At 57.6% G+C, this 17,299-nt stretch overlaps 1 protein-coding gene across 1 annotated transcript in view; it reads right to left on the reverse strand.

Annotated features, from left to right (window-relative positions):
• Positions 1-17,299, reverse strand: part of Timp2 (TIMP metallopeptidase inhibitor 2) — a 42,714-nt gene that overhangs the window by 3,864 nt on the left and 21,551 nt on the right. The window contains exons 2-4 of the mRNA XM_026408407.2: positions 7,511-7,611; positions 5,716-5,824; positions 270-394 (exon numbers count right to left, since the gene is read on the reverse strand). Of these exons, the coding sequence (XP_026264192.1) occupies positions 270-394; positions 5,716-5,824; positions 7,511-7,611 (335 nt within the window). The remainder of the gene's footprint in view (positions 1-269; positions 395-5,715; positions 5,825-7,510; positions 7,612-17,299) is intronic.

The raw sequence follows: 17,299 nt of genomic DNA on the forward strand, positions 1-17,299 counted from the left end.
CCTTTCCCTACAAGACTTGACTTGCTAGAGGCTGTGGGGACAAACTTCAGCGTGCCCACCCAAATCCCCCCCTGCAAATGTCCCTTGTCAGAGATGCAACTCAGGGCTCTCTAGGGACCAGGGTCCAAGGCTGTGTGTCCCCAGCCAGCCTCTCTTCAGCTCTTCAGTCAGGACCCTGTGGACTGAGGGGCCTGGGTAGCTGGGGACCCAAACCCCAGCTGTCCACTTGGAGACGCCATGGAAGCCGAGGAGGACACAGGCCTGCTCACCTTGCACTCGCAGCCCATCTGGTACCTGTGGTTCAGGCTCTTCTTCTGGGTGGTGCTCAGGGTGTCCCAGGGCACAATGAAGTCACAGAGGGTAATGTGCATCTTGCCATCCCCCTCGGCCTTTCCTGTGGACAGACAGGAATCACATGCTCAGGGAGAGATCACCTCCTTCCACCCATCTCCCAAATCTGGAAGCAGCTCTGGGTGCTGAGGTTTTTAAGAATACACAGACTGTTATATTCTGAGTTTTAAGATGATACACATTCACAGTAGAAAACTTAAAAGCTGCAAGAAAAAAAAAAAAAAACAAAGGAAAGAAACCTCCTGTCTTCATTATCTGCTGCTGCCCGGGTCCACTTCCTCCCAACACTCTAATGCATGCTGATGGACACACCGAGGAGCCTGTGGTATTACAGGTCATCTTGCTCCTGGTTTTACTGTCACCAAGCCATATTTATTCATGAGCATTTCTCCCATTTGATGCCGAGTTTGTAATCCTGCATTTGGAGCAAACTCGTGGAATTTTTTAAAAATTAGAGATCTGCCCTGACTTCCCTTCCCAGGGCACAAGGAGGCACTGTTCCTTGCTTGTTCCTTGACTCAGGACTCTGCTCCCGCCCTCCGTTTGCTGAAGACATCACTGTTGGTGACAGCCTGGCATTAGCCACACAGGGGAAAAAGAACAAACAAGAGTGTTGCAGTGCACGACGGAACCTAACGGCACCTCTGGAGGTCCTTTAGAAACTGCTCCGGCTCCGTTACCATGGCGCCTTGTCTAGAGACAGGCAGGCCCAGGGAGGGCGCAGAGCCTGGCAGAGCTGACAGAGAGGCCCTGAGAGGCAAGGAGCTGAAGCTGAACCCTGAGCACCTCTGCCCACAAAGCATCAGCATCAGCTTAAGGACCTTGGGCACAGCGAGCTCTGGAGAATCCACAGATAGAAGAGTACCAGTGCAGCTGGCCGGCCGCACCCCATCCTGAATAGCGAGACTGCCGTCTGCAGCCTGGGAAATACGATGGGCTTGTGCGGGGTTGAGTGGGCACGGGAGACATCCACGGGGCTGGCAGACTGCTCCATGCTGCAAACCCCCTGGGTCTGAATTCTCATGCTTTTACTTCTGTGTAAGCTGATCCTCTTACTTTTGGGAGCTCAATTTGCCCTTTTATCTGTTTAGATTTATATGACATTCTGTGAAGGAGAGGGATCAGGAAGCAGTACTACTGCCAGGCTCAGTGGCACTCACCTGTCATCCCCGCTACTCAGGAGGCTGAGGCAGGAGGATCCCTAGCATGAGGCCAGCCTCAGCAACTTAACAAGACCAAGTCTCAAAATATGAAACACACACACACACACACACACACACACACACACCCCAAACACACACACACACACACACACACAGAGCTGGGAAAATAGCCTGGTGGTAGAACATCCCTGGGTTCAATCCACAGGACCAAAACAAAACAAAAAGCATATTATTACTGTGTCATGTATGCTCAGTCCTATAACTTAAAAAGAAGACCATTTAGGTGGCCTTGCACAGGTCGAAAATAGATACTTGATTATTTCCCCTCTAGACCTGGGGCCATTTTCTATGAGTTGGGGGTAGAGAAGGAAAGAGTGAAGTAGAGGTGGCCAATGGTCCATCCCTGAGTCCCGGTGTCCTCTGGCACTTACCACCTGTACAGGTGTACCACCGCCCCTTCTCACCCCAGGTCCCCATTACCACAGACAGGCTGAGTTTCCTTTCCAGCCGTGCCCTCCAAATCTCTATGGTGGCTTCTACTGTCCACTCAGCTGGCACTCTTATCCCACCTTACAACAGCATTGGTCTCCTACGCTTCTAGCTCCCAGCCAGGTCACAAGCACGAAGGGTCAGGGTCGTGTTGTGACCCTTTTCCACCCACAGTCCCTTGCATGTGGTCACTTTCCACTGAAAGTTCTCTGACTGGGGTGTGGGCCCTGGCCACTATCTGCTTCTTATCCTGCATTCTGCAGCTGTCTTCCTCTTCCGTCTTGCCCTCCAATCACCCCTGCCTCGGAGGACTGGCAAAGGGAGAAGTGGAGACGAAATGCAAATTCAGTGTTCAGTGGCCCTCGGGCTGGGCAAGGTGCACTCTTGGGGTGTCAGAGGACACCCTTTAGTCTGATGGAGACTTGGTCGGGCTTCCATGACCTGGGCATCTCTTGCCACATTTTATTTATGTCTGTCTTGGAAAAAAGCAAAACATGAGTCTTGGACACAGAAAAACAGGAATGAATTCAAGTGTGTAAGTAAGACTTGTATGTTTACTGTCCCTCTCAGAGAAGAGGACGGGAGAAGAAAATCACAGGCCCGTTCTGTAGGAGTTCCTGGACGCGGTCTCGTGGTGCCCGACTCGGCATGTGAAGCTGAGTCACCAGCCTGGGAGGAGGTGGGCCGTCTCGGGCCCTGCGGTCGCTCCTGGGGCCACGGCCAGCCCTGAGTGGCTGACTGTGCCCCGTGATTTCTGGTTAGCCCCTGACTAAGGGACCCATCCTGACTCCAAAGAACTGGATTAGGTTCTGTGCCTCAGGAAGTACAGGCCAGATTCAGCCTGGAGTCACCTGACAGCTGTGCACGTGGCGAGTTGGATCAGAGAGTTTTCTCAGTCACGGGCTGAGTGAGCCGCAGCGGGTGATGGCCTCACTCCTGCTCCCTCCCATGGACGGCAGGACGGAGCCAAGTGCCCTGGCTAAGAGAGTGACTGGGTTATGGGCTCAGTCTTGTCATTGAGCTGTCCCAAAGATGGTCCTCGGGGAAGAGACCCAGCGGAGCCCTGAGAGGGACACCTCGTGCTGTCCCAGACACAATCAGTCTCGGTTTTTCAAGGACATCTTCCGACTGAGGGTCCTTCCAGCAGACCCTTCCCCTCATTCTGCTGTGTTGCTACCCAGCTCCCTCGACACAGGGCCAGCGCTGCACCAGCTTTATATTCGGTGCCAGGACACGCTCACAGGACGCCGCCACCTCGGATCTAAGAAGTGAATTATTAGCTGCCTCTGAGTAAGGCCCGCCCAGGGTGCCCATGCCTCTGTGACTCCCACCTTCTTCCTCACAACCACCATGGGGGCAGACACTGCTGTCATTGTCCCCAGTGCCACCCCAGGCCTGGGAGACACCAACAGGTGAAGTCACCTGGCCGAGGTACCGGGGCTCGGCTTCCCCCTCTGCATGCACCTGCCCGCTCTGTCGTACCAGCCCTGGCGGCCACGAGGTGCCATGGATTCTGCATCATCCTGGAAACCTCGGGACGCTTCTCTGAGATGCTGGGCAGCGCCTCAGTTAGTCAACGGGAATGGTAACAAGGTGAAACCGTGCACGGGGTTTTTGAAAACTTAAAAATGTAGGTTCATAAAAAGCAAGATTCCGACACACGCTACAACAGGGCTGGGCAAGGAGGACGCTGCGCTGCGTGAAAGAGGCCAGTTCCCAGGAACGGAGAGCAGAAGGCGGGAGTGGAGCAGAAGGCTAATGGGGGCAGCTTCAGTTTGGGATGATGAAGAAATTCTGGAAATGGATAGTGAGAGTCACACCACACTGTGATATCCTTAAAGCCACGGAACGGTACACCTAGCAGTGGTGGCAATGGTCAATTTATATCACATAGACTCGACTGCAATTTTAAACAGCATACAACACATTTTAGAAGTGCCTTTTATCCATGGCCAGTGAGGAAATGAAAATGTGCTCTGGGTAACGTGCAAATGGAAGGCAGTCCAGGTGACGGGCATGCATTCCCTGCAAGACTGTCTCTTCTAGCGCTTTTATCTTTTTTACAATTTGGACAGATTCAGGTTTTAGCAAGCCTATGAAATATGTGTTGTAGTGAGGTGGTGCACACCTGTGATTCTAGCAACTTGGGAAACTGAGGTAGGAGGATCACAAGTTCAAGGGCAACCTCAGCAACTTAGGGAGACCCTGTCTCAAAATCAAAAATAGAAAGGGCTGGGGATTGGCTCAGTGTAGAGCACCCCTGGGTTCAATCCCAGTACAAAAACAAAAACAAAAACAAAAACAAAAAACAAGTGTGTTTTTGTACAACTATCTTCTTGCTGAGCCTGGGGACTATCCGATGGACCTGTGTGTGGGAACAGTGCAGGACAAATGGCCGTTGCGAAGGAGGCTCTGATGGACAAGGTGGAGGACGGGCGTCTGTATAGCCATTGAAATGATTCGGCCTTCTGTCCTGACAGACTCCCAAGGCTCCGATAGGACTCAGAGGCCTGTTCCTTCCAGAAAAGGAGTGAGCCCAACTGATTTTCCTACCGTGTTCCCCAAGTAAGCAAAACAGAGGGATCACCAGTGGTGAGCCACACGCCAGGCCCTGAGCGGCTCTGCCCTCGCCCTCTCTGTGGCCTGCAGCTTCTGGGAGCTCTCAGGGGCCATGCAACAGGGCAGGAGCCATGTCTGCAGCAGAGTCTGTGAGTTGGGGCTCCCAACCGCTGATCATAACCCAGCTCACCCTCCCTCCCCAGGAACTGCCCCAAAGGGCCATGTGGGCTGGACTCTCCATCCCACACAACAGCAGGCAGTGGTCCATGCTCAGGACCACTGGGCAAGGGGCAGTACTGCCTGATCGCAAAGGACCCCAGGAGATGAAAATAGCATCGAGAGGGTCCCTTTGCAAAGGAGGCATCTGTCCGAGCTGCCGAGGCACAGCCTCCCGAGTGTGTGCTGACCAGCTGTTGGCCACCTCTGGAAGGAGGCTCTGCCTTGGACTGAGAGCAGCAAGGGTTCTGGTTAGAGGTTGGCCCTCAGCCCTGGCCACACACCAGGCTCTGGGGAGAGCTGTGAAACACGGACACCTGGGTCCCTGCCCTCCAGGTCCTGCTCGGCTGGTCCGCGCACAGCCTGGGCCTCAAGGGTCCTACCAGCTTCCCGGGCAATCCCTGTGGACAGTCAAAGGAGGGCCATGGGGCGAGGTGTGGGGGCAATGAGAATTCCGAATCTTGAACCAAAGGAGCAAAGCAATAGAAGCTGCTGATTGGGAACCTGGGCCCCACCCATGGGCAGGCAGCCCAGGTCACAGCCCTTGGCAGGGACGTCGCGGGGCTGTGCTGAGGAATGTCCAGCCACCACCCTCCTGGAGGAAAAGCTCCCACAACCAGCTCGCCTGACTGAAAACAGCCACCAGGTGCCTGGGCCACCTGCCGCACCCCAGTTTCCCACGTCTGTAACATGGGGACCACAACAGCACACTCGTGTGGGGAAGCTGTGAGGGTCCTGGACAGAGTGGGCCCCGTGGGGTGTGTGGAAGCGGGTGGTGGCCCAGAGCACGTGGGTTTCCCAGGCACAGTCCACAAAGCACAGGACCTGGGTAGGAGGGCAGCAGTGAGTTGGCCAGACTGGCCCTGTTAGGGACTAGGACAAAAAGGGACCCTGGGAAGCACTCCCTCATCAGGGCAGGAAGTCCCCTGCCACGCACCTGCAATGAGATATTCCTTCTTTCCTCCCACGTCCAGCGAGACCCCACACACTGCCGAGGAGGGGGCCGTGTAGATGAACTCTATGTCCTTGTCAGGGCCTTTGAACATCTGGAAAGACAAGGAGGGCACGTGTCAGACGGGCTGGGAAGCCGCTCCCGCCTGCTGCTACACCTGGCTGCAGAAACGAGCAGGAGGGGGTCAGAAGCCCACTGCCCTGCTGAGCCGCTCAGCCACCTACCCTGGCCATCTCAGTCACCTGGAAGGGACTTTCTCAGACAATACTTCGGGGCACCCCCAGAGGTCATTTCAGAATCTCTGGGCACAGGCTTGCGTCAATCCTGGAGATTCTGGCCCGTCCTCCAGGACCAGGACCTTTGTATATTTCCAGAAGTATTCAAAGAAATATTCTGGCTTTTTTATATTAAGTCTTCTGGGTTTTAGTGCTGGGGATTGAGCCCAAGGTTTTGATGACCCTACAAACGACACACCCCCAGGAAGTTTGGGATGCAGCCAGGGCTACCTGATGGGAACAAGAGCAGAGAGGCACCCCTGGAATTGGGATGAAACCCCAAGGACAGGGGGGTTGGTTTCTCAGCGTCTGGTTTCCTTATGGCCTCAGGAACGCAGCTGCTGTGTGAGCATTTCCCAGAAGCCCACAGGGGGCTTTCTAAAGAGAATCTTAATAAGCAGTGAGCAAACCCACATGGAATGGATCTTCCCTAAAGTCATGGCCAAACAAGAAATGCCCGGGGTGGACGGCTCCAGGCGGCGTGAAGGACACTGGCAAGGGGCTGAAGGCCCTTCTTTGGTGTTACTATCCATTCCCCCATGAGACCATGAGAGTGGATTTGCCTTTCTGCTTCAATAACAGAGAGACTTGGGCACTAAGAGACTAGGTCACCTCCTTAACATGTGCCACATGTCACAATTAGGCATTCCATTGGTCTTCCGATGACCTTTATTTTCTAGGTCCTTTTATTTTTGTAACAAAGTTAAATACGGATGGCTACAGAAGTACCACCATGTTGCAAACTGGCCCTCCGCCAGAGCCAGGAGTCTGCCTCTCTCTTGAGGGCCAGGTTGGTTGTTGTCAACCCCGAGAGCATCACGTTTTCCTCCCAGGGCTGGGTTCTGTCTTTCCGCCCTCCGTCTCTCTCTCTCAAACACACGTCTCTTCCCTTATGCTCCTGGACGTGGATGGTCCTTTGAAAGTACTAACAAGTGCCACCATCTTGCCCTCGGGCCCGCAGCCCCAGACTCAGGCCCTTTTCCTGACAGACCATCTTCTCTGAGCCGGCCCCACCAGAGTTTCCGATTCTTTCCATAGTTGGGAGGCTTCCCTATCTACACCTGGCTGCAGGATCCTCTTTCCCTAAATCCTTCTGGGCATGCGGGGCTGCAGGCACTGCCAGGTGCTCAGGCTGTATCTCCTGCTTCAGCTGGGGCAGGAGGCAAGATGGCGTCCTTACAGCCGCCCAGCCCACAACGGCCCTGGCACGGAGAGGCTCAGAGAAGGCTCTGTAGATACTACAGACCTGTGTGACGTGCGTGGAGGCTGTGCCACCAATTTGTCACCCATCAAAATAAAGGTGACGTGTTTCTGAAATAATGGAAGTTGCTGGGAACATCCGGTCTCTGCCCGGCTTTTCAGACATTTATGGATGGAGGAGACTCAGACCTGTCTGCAGCCTGACTTTCTGCCCCACAGGCTGCTGGTCTGAGTTCCAGGGTCGCTGACCCTCCCTGGCCCTCCACGCCCCCGCGGTGGACCTGGGACGCTGGCCGGGCTGTTACCTTTATCTGTTTGATCTCATACTGAATCCTCTTGATGGGGTTGCCATAGATGTCGTTCCCAGAGTCCACCTCCTTCTCGCTGACCGCTTTGGCCCTAATCACTGCAAAACACAAAGACATAGAGGTGAGGAGAAGTCCAGCATCCAGGCTCTGACCAGGGGCCAGGTGTCCAGGCCCGGGAGGTGCTGAGGCAGGTGAGCCACCCCTGGCCCTGGCTGTAAAACAAGGGATAGAGGACCCCAGACCCTGCCCAGTGCTGGCTCCCTCCTGTCCTGCGGTCCTTCAGCAAGACCCTCCTCTGTTGATGGGCCAGAGGCTCAGTGTCCCTCGTGCCCAGGTGGTCTCTTCAACAGCAGGGTGCAACCACCCATCCTGCCAAAGCTCCCGTCGGTGTCACCTGAGTGCTTGGGGCTCCTCACATTCTTTCTGATGCCTATTTCCTGATGGCTGGGAGCAGGTGCACAAAGGATTGGCTGCAGCCCCTGTCATTCAGGTGGGCTCAGGCGTTCCCACCACCCTCCATCCATTCACTATTGGCAAACAGCTTGGGGCGCTGAGGCAGAGGAGTAGTCTTCTACCTTAAGGGGCCCCTCCTCGACGTTTCCCCAGAGGGCCGGTGGTGCAGTGCTTACCCACTATGTGCAAGGCTCTGGTTCTGCCCCTAGTGCAAACACACACACACACACACACACACACACACACACACACACATGCACACACACGCACACACACACACACACCCAAAACAGAAAAACAAGATTCCCTGGAAATGTCTCTTAGAGGATGCTTGAGAGTGACATGTGCTCTGCGCCGGGGCGTGACAGAGAAGGGGTCGCAGTGCTGTAACTCACAGGGCACGGACTGTGTTAGGAAACATCTGCAGGCGGGGCTGGCCAACCTAAGGGACAGATGCCCAGGAAGGAGGCCAGACAGAAAGAGCAGCCCGGATGCAACAAGGACCGGGCTGGGAAGGCTCCAGAATGTTTTGGAGCTTGAGGCTACCGAGGGCCATCCCCTCAGGGCTTTCTACCAGCAATTGGGGTCCCTCCTGGAGGGCCAGAGCTCTGGGCTCGCAGTGCAGGTCGCTCGGGCAGGCCCCCCTATTTTCATTTTAAGGTTATCCGTGGGTGGCATGGTCTGTTTTAATGACTTTAAGGGCTTTGTCTTCCAAAGTGCAGTGGACAGGTCACTCTGGGCCAGTGTTTGTTATTTTGCATGTCAGAAAAACAGAGATAAGGAAGAGATTCGTCCACCCCAGCCAGGGCTGTCATTTCCCACAGAGGCAGGGAGGTCCAGGCACATGGGAGCCCCATCTGTGTCCGTCCCTCTGACCCCAGAGGTCTGCTCCAGATCCCAGTCTCACCCCAGAGCCCCGCACCACGTGACCTCGGCCCTGGGATCGGGCCCCACTCTCCTCTTCTGCCGGAGCTGAGTCACGGCTGGCCCAGGCTGCAGGTTCCTGTTTCCCAGGCCAAGCCAGGCCTCGCCCTGAAAAGCCACATCTAGGAGAAGCCACCCGACAGGCCACCCCAGCACAGGGCGACCTGCCCTTGATCCTGTGCCGCCAGGCTTCCTCGTTCACTGCAGCCGGACGACTAGAAGCGTGTGTCCCTTCCAGCTCAGACCTCTTCCTTGGCTCCCCACTGCCCTTGCCTAAAATACGAGACCTTTGCAACCTGGTGCCAACAAGTTACCTGGGCTGCCACCACCCGAGAATCCCTGTGCTAGCCCTGCTGTGCCCCCGACCCATATTACTTCCCTGCCCAATCCCGGGTGTGCGCTCACCTCTAAACAGGCAAGTTTCTCTGCCCGCATTGCCATCTCACCTCCCGGCCGGAGAACACCTGACCATCCCTAAGACCCAGCTACAACAGCCCTTTCCTGTCTTGCTCTAGGAAGGCCTGTGCTCTGCAGCACTTAGGGGACTCCCCATAGCTCATCCTTCTGCTGTAAACACCTGTCCGCCTGTCTGCTTGGGGCCCTGGGAGGGCCTCCTAAGCAGAGGCTGGGCTCTAGATGTGGGACAGCCGGTACTCAGTACACACCCTTCAGCGGAACTGGGCTGAACCTGAGGACCTCGGGCCAGCAGCCCACGTAAGGCTGCCTCTGGTCCCTGTGGCCACCTGCCTAATCTATATATCTTATTGCAATGCTGCACAAAAAATGCTTACGTGAACCAGTAAGCACGCCAGGTCGACTCTGTCACAGGGGGCCCTGTGTGTAGCACAGCTCAGGAACAGACCAGCAGAGTCCACAGGGAGCCCAGCACCCGACTCTGCCTGCTCTAGGTGCTTTTGAGAGCTTCTTTTCGGTGGTCCGCTACACTGTCCAATGCTTAACACCCAAGGGTGCTCCATAAATGCACCACAGGCAGTCAGAAACAAGCCAAAGGCTGCGCAAACCGCCAACAGGCCACATTCTCTCCCTCGTAGGAAGGTTCAAGCATTGGCCTCTTACAAAAGCCGCTGGGGTTTTTGAAAGAGGCTGTTTCAGAGGTGGATCCCGAGGAGGGACTTTTAGCTGTGTGACCTCAGAGAGTTTCTTTGACTTCCTCTAAAAGGGAGCTGACAACCATCCCTGCAGCTCATAGGTTGTGGCGAGGGTTGGAGGCCGGGAGACTACATGAGAGTGGCCCTCCTGCTGCACAGGCACTGAGGGTCTGGGCCACTGAGGGCCTGGGCTGCGGGGTGCCAGATGCACTCCCAGGGTCTGGATGGGATGCAGCCCCCCCACACACACACACACACCGAGTGCTTGCTCCGCTTGGGGCTGCAGATTACAACTTTTTAAATTGTCAGAATTGATTGAAGTTCCAAGGTAAGACGAGAAGGCTAACCAAAGCCACCAGGTGCCTGCAGGGAAGTGGAGCAGATTGCAAGAATCTCCACTCCCAGCTGGGCTGCCTCTGCTCGTCCACAGGGACCCAGAATTCAGGCGCTTCAGGGTCTCTCTGAATTCTTGGTGGAAAACCATCCCCCCACCCACTTTGCAAAATGAGAGACCATGTGAGGGAAAGCAAATGAGGAACAAGCCAGGCCAAGACAAAGCAGTTCTGTGGAAACCTTCCCCAGGCTCTGGCCCCCAGAAATGGGCTGGGCTGATGGCTTTGGTCAGCGAGCACCTGTCACCTGTCACACAGAGGAATCTCAATGGTGACCTGCGAGGGCAGCAGGCACCTGTCTGGGAACGACAGGTAGAGAAGGGGCTTGGTGAGGGTCTTGCCTGTGAAAAGCATTAGCAGCAGACCTGGCACCAGACAAGCAGTCAGTCCAGAAAGGACACAGGGAGGAAAACAGCGAAGCAGGTTTCACTGCAGTGGCAGAAAGGGAAGGAGACAGAGAGCTCTCCAAAAGCGTCTGTCCACGTGCAGGCAGCGGTCATCACTTTGGGCTCCAGACGGACCACCCAGCCAGCAGAGGAAAGCAGAGCACTCCAAAAGAGGGAGGTGCTCCCTGAGCCCGGGCCATCGACAGGGTAAGTCTGGGGAAGGAACTGCAGAGACCCCCACCTGGGCAGAATTAAACCCAAGGCAGGGACATGCTGTGGGCTGGGGGTCCTGCCCCTGCAGAAGCCTCCCACCAGGGGACAGGAGGCAGCAGGAGGAGCAAGAGCCTTTGTTGAGATTCTTGTTCTAATTGCTTTGTGCCCCCAAATCATGCCTCCTCCCCACCCCACAAGAGGCTCAGCTCTTGCTTTTTCTTCTTTCCCTTCTGCCGTCCACACAACATCTGGGTTTCAGATCAAGGGTGAAACACTGGCTGACGAGTTCGCTGCCAGATGCTGGCTACTGGAACATACAGCATTCGACTTAATTCAAAGCACACGCAACCGCAGGGCCCCTGCCCCCATCCCTTGGGCTAAGGACACCACATGATGTCACTTCCCCTCTCGAGGAGCCTGCAAAAACAATCCCCAGGGCACCCGGCCAGACCGGGTGGAAAAGAACGGGTGATGGAAAGTCAAGTTTGCGAAAGAGTACGAAGAGGGCGGGCTGTAGGGCGAGCTGTATCCAGCCTCTGAGAGTCACCACCCCCAGACAAACCAGCCGACGCAGGCCTGTCCGAGATGCAGAGCGAAGGTGAGGGGCTGGCTGGAAACCTGGGGTGTCCCCAGCACATGCTATGTCCAAGGGCCACCAGAGTGCAGGACACTCAACAGATTCCAGTCATGACGAGGCCCGGCTGGGTGCCCAGGGCTCTGGGGCGGCTGTTCTCCCTCCTGCACATTCTCCTTCCTGTCTGTCCCCCCGGCTCCCACCATCACAGGGCCCACCGTGCCCGCCAGTCACTCACATACCACCCACATCTTTTGAATCCCACTGTGTTCACAGGTGCATCATGGAAGTTCCTGGGGAACATCACCCACCTGGAGTCACACCCGAAGGAGAACTGCTTATTTCTTACTTGGCTCTTGGTATCTCTCTGGCAGAATCTCATACCTTATAGGGGCAGGTACACCCTAGGGGGCAGTTCCTGCCGGGGCGTGGGCTCCCCACCCTGGGCACAGGGGGAAGCTGTGGGTGTGAGACCTGACTGCTCCAGACACGGGTTGTGCAGCCCACAGCCTGGCTGAGGCTGAGCCTCTGGGGAAAAGAAGGGACAGTGGCCCACAGTCCCTCCAAACCACCTGTCTACCCCGTAAGGGCAGGATCTCCAGAACTCAGAGAAACACTTGTGCAAATGAAAGTCCAAGCCGGGCCCTGATCACCTGTCCACCTGCAGGTGCTGTCTGAGGCTGGATTTGCTGAGTGTCAGCAGAGGGTACTGTCCCCCCAGCCTGCCCACCCTCTACTTAATCTCCTGCTGCTCCCTAGGAGGGGTGCCCATGGGGACCCCTGGGAAAATACCCTCTCCCACTCATGGCCCACTTGGAGGTGAGATGAGGAGCCAAATGTGTCTTAGCACATTTGCCAAAGAACCTGCTGGCCCAAATCACCAACCCGTCCTGTCGCTCTGATGCTGGGCTGGGTGCGAGTCAGCCACAGACCCACGAAACACCAACAGGGGGCAGCAGCGAGCCGCCAGGGGCCAGCCCTGCAGAGAACTCCCCACTCCTAGATGCAAATGCAGTAACCATGGGCCCAGCTGCAGACGTTCACCCCGGGCAGCTGGTCCATTTCCTTGCCCATGGGTAGCATTACATGCCAACCACTTCAGAGAAAGTTTAAAAAAATGTCTTTTCCAGATGAACCCTCACCTCCACTCACTCCAGGTGAGGATTCGGTGGCCTTTGCAGTGTGGGGGTGCTGCTAGTTTACTGGGGGACTGCAGGTTTACACACCCTTTGTCTCAACTCTCCAGAGAAGAGAGGTGCCACATGCCCTGCTTCAAACACACAGAGCTAGCAGAATCCTGACACTTGGGATCAGTCTCTTGTCCCTTTAGGGTGGACAGCCACACCACTCAATGGCTGCCCAGACTAGCCCAGGCTGATTGACCTCCGAACTTGGACTCCTTTGTCCACAGATCCAGTTATTTTGGGGGGTGTCTTGGATGCCTCTTTCCCAGCCACCTATAAACCTCCAGGTCAGGGTCTGAGAGGGAAATGGTGCCCCAGTTGATCACTCCTAGGTCCACCCCTCAGCTTGGGACAGAAGTCCAGTCACACAGCGTCTGACTTCACAGTAAAATGGCCCATGGTTCAGGGCTCTGCTCTCAGTGGCTGTGGAGTCTGAGGGGTGTGTGACCAAGTCACATCACTGGGCCCTCTCTGGGGGAGGGTGTCCACCTCTGTGAGCAGGACAGGCTGACCTTGTGGCTGGAGGGACAGAGATGGCCACAGCACTGCCAGGAATGGGCAGCTGGTGATCAGACCCACCTGCTCTGGCTCCCAGGTCTCAAGGCCACACCCCTCTCGGCAGATCCACACCTGGACACAGGTGCGGCTGAGCAGCTCAGAGGTGTCATGAGGAACACACCCGTGCAGGCGTGGTGCCCATAGTCCACAGGCGTGTCCAGTTTCACCTGTCACCTCGAGTGTCACCACCCCCAGGTGTCCTCAGTACACAGTTGGGGACCACCCCTGAGCTCTGAGCTCTGCGTGCCCCGGCTCCTCACAGCTCAGCCCTTTTGGGTCAATGATGGAACAGATCTCCTGCAAGTCCATTCCTTTTAGGGAAATGAGGGGGGAAGGGGCTGTCACTCAGTAATTAAAAACAGCCTCGCAGTGATGGGTGGGACCCAGGGCTTCTTCCCTCCCTGCAGCTCTGAGACCAGACTCTCCTGCAGACACCGCCAGACCTGCTCCATCCCCAGGACCCAAAAACTGGGCTTTCTGGGGAGTGGGGAACGGAGCAGACAGGCCCCCGCAGGAGGCTCTAAACAGCGCCCCAGCTGTGGGGCAGGGCTGTGCCTGTCCAGGGTGAGGACACGACCTGGCCACTGTGACTCAGGCCAGGGTGAGAGAAGCCGAGGTTGGGAATTGCTCCCAGCAGATGGATTTGGGGAATGGGTTGAGGGTAGGCAGGGAGGGAGGTGCGGGTGCGAGGTACAGAACAGGAGCAGATCTGCACCAGGCCCTGGGCCATTTTGCCACCCACAGGCTGGCCCTTGGGGACCTGCCAGGCCTGCCCGCTGCTGGATTCTAGTGTGCACGTGAGCAGCTGTCCGCTGGACGCCCGTCTCCATGGAGACCAGTTCTCCGGCTCCGTTTCCTGCCCATTTGCTTTGGCTCCCTGTGGGGAGCAGGGGAGCGTCTGTAAGATTCAGCTGCACAGAGAAGAGTCGCGGCGACTCCGCCCAGCCTCCAGCCACCCGCCTCCCGCAGCCCTGGCAGGACCCCAGCCCACGCCCTGCCACCCTTCCTCCCTCTCCCTGCAGGCCAGCGGGACCTCGTGCCAGCGCCTGGGCTCCAGCCCTTCCCGTTCACGTGCTGCTGAATCATTTGAAAAAAATGCAGCGCTCCTGGGAGAGAACAGTGGGGCTTTGTGGAGGAGCCGAGGCTCTGCAGTCCTCCGCCAGGACCCTGAGCACCAGCCCAGCCCAGCCCTGCCAACCCCACGCCCCGAGCCCAAGCGGGCAGAGGAGAGAGAGCTTGGAGAGGCGCCCAGGAAAGCCCCCGCCCCCCGCCGTCCCTCCCTGACCGCAGCAGCTCAGCAGACCAGGGTCCTCTCCCACGCTGCTGCTGGGGCCCAGTGTGGCCCTGGGCGGTCACCACTCCTCATCGGCTGACTCATTTCGGGAGCAAACCCACGAGGGCTGGACCCTTGGACTCTTGTTTCAGGCCTGGTCTACACTGACCGTCTGAGAGCCCTGGCCTGTGCCGGGGGCCCTGAGGCATGTGGCCCGTGGGCAGGGCCCACGCCCCCAGGCGGCCGTGAGGGAGGGTGGACTCTGTTCCAGCTCCCTGACCACTCCCTTTCAGCGCAGCCCTCCCTGAGCAGGTGGAGAATGGGGGCACAGTCCGGTACGCACAGCCCTGTCTCCTTCCTGGGAAGGCGCTGGGCTGTCCCAGGAGCCATGCACCCGCCCCCGTGTTCTCAGGGGGCCAGCTGGAGGCCCCTCAACACCTGCCTCTTTTTAGAGGTCTTGACCCGATCTCTGTTGCCATTTTCTGCTCATTCGAGGAGCTATGGCAGGTCCGAGAGGCCCCTGCCCCACCTCCAGCGTTAAAACCCCGACTTTCCCATCTTCTTACTCGGGTGAGGTCCTGGGGGCCAGCGTAGGCTCACTGGCTGCAGGCGGCTGGTGGGGAAGGAGAGGTGAGGAGGGAGGACCTAGCCTGACCCTCAGAGCAGCCCACATGGGGTGGGGCCGTGTTCAAAGCCAGGGGGCCCCAGATCTCTCTCCTGGCTTCTGTCCCTGCAACGGGCCTGCCCTCAACCCAGGGACGGCTAACTCGGGGGGCACACGGCTCTGCTGCTGCTCCCCCGCAAACCTCGTGGGCAGGCAGGGAGCCCCGTCCACCACCAGGTCAGCCGTGAAGGCCTTTCGGAGTCACCGGGTCTGGGGAGAAGGACCCACAGGGTGGGATGCCAGGGAGTGAGCAGAGAGCCGTCCGGGTGATGCAGAGCCCCGAGGGGGCAGAGAGGGACGCCGTCCCCAGGGTGGGCTTATGAGCACCACCCAGCAGAGAGCTCTGGAACACGGGGAGGCCCAGGGGTGCTTCAGGAGCAGCAGAGCTCAGGTCTGGGTCTCCCCACCACCCAGCTGCACTCTGTGGACACCTTCTGGGGGCCCGGCCTTCCAGAGCACTGCCCCATGTCACAGCCAAACAGAAGCCAGGGAGGCCAGGCAAGTGGCAGGGGCCACGTGAACCCAGTCTGGACCCCCAGCTCCAGGCTGCCGTGAGGCCGTCAGCGGGGACCATGGCTTTGGGGAAGACTTAGGGGCACCAGAGAGGCAAGAGTCAGGAAGTGTCCTCCTCCCTGCAGCTATGTCAGGAAGGAGCGGTGGAGAGAGGGGCGGCGAGAGCCCGGGCCCAGGGGTGCCGTCAAGGCTTGGGAGGAAGCTGGCGAGTCACCCAGCCCTAGTCGGGCGGCAGGGCCACGTGCTCGCCAGGATGTGTGCTCCTGGTGGACACAGGTGCACGCCGTGGGGACCCGGGGGGCCTGAGGCCGCCCCGTGGCCCTTCACACCACCATCAGCCACCCAAGGTGACCGAGGGACAGAGCCCCCTGGGCTCCTGCAGATGGGGTGGGGAGGCCCCCGCGACCCCTTCACAGAGAAGCACAGGACGGCCATCCGTCGGGGGGGAGGAAAAGTCCCAAGAGGTTGATTTATTACCCACACCACTGGCCCAGGCCACGGCCAGCCCTTTCCCCTGGGCCTTCTTCGAGACAGGTGGGAAAGAACGGGGTGTCTTGTCCCGCTGCCAGGGGACAGTGTAGGTGTGACAGTCCAGGCAAAGATGAGTCACCCTCCGGTGTCTCGAGACCCATCCCCACACCTAGTTTAGCTCCAGGGTGGCCAGGAAGGGGCGACCCCTCCCTTGCGACACCCGGGCCACAAACATTGCCTTTGCAAATGGAAACAAAAACAACCCAGCTAGGGAAGTCTCGTCCACCCTCAGCCTGTGGCTTCCAGGCCAAGCCAGGCGGACCTCGGCCTCACAACGCCCGGGGCCATCCCAGCCAGGCCTGAAGCCCAGGACCCCACCACTCCCTCTCTGCCTCAGACGGAGGACACTGTGTGGCCCACAGCTTGCTCCAGGTCATCCCATGCAGGGCCAGCCTGGGCCTCAGGTAAAGCCGAAGCTCCAGTGGGCGCAGGGGACATGATGACCAAGATACAAACAGCCAAGCCCCCAAATCTGTGGGCTGCCACCGCGGCCGTCCCCGTGAGCACAGCAGTGCTCTGGGTGTGGGATGCTCTCTGAGAACCTGGCTCTGGCTTCTCCGAGCCACGCACACCTGGAGGGCATCCGGCACCCCATGGGGTTTTCTGGTCCCTGTCAGCTATGGTGACACACTTCACTACCCACTCTTACTACCCCCTCTGTGTATCCTGCACTGCCCCTGAGGCCCATGGCTCTCCAAGATTCATCACTGGGAACATTAGAGGAAGCCCCTTCTAGGGAGCAATGGAGAGAGTGAGTAGGATCTCACCACGCCCACCGTACTGACGTGTTCTAAATTCCCCAAAGCACTTAAAAAACTTAGTGCCCAAACCTGGGATTAACCCACACAAGCATCTACTTAGCACCCAACTTTTTGATCCAAAGGCACCGCGGATCCAGCTGTCTTTTCAGAAACAGGCACAAAAGCAGCTCCGATCCTGGGAAGGAGGCCCGGGGAGCCTCGGGACGATACCGCCCTGCCTGAGAAAATGAGCCACACCTTCGTGTGGCACC

The sequence above is a fragment of the Urocitellus parryii genome, chromosome 7 (assembly GCF_045843805.1).
Source record: "Urocitellus parryii isolate mUroPar1 chromosome 7, mUroPar1.hap1, whole genome shotgun sequence".
NCBI lineage: Eukaryota > Metazoa > Chordata > Mammalia > Rodentia > Sciuridae > Urocitellus > Urocitellus parryii.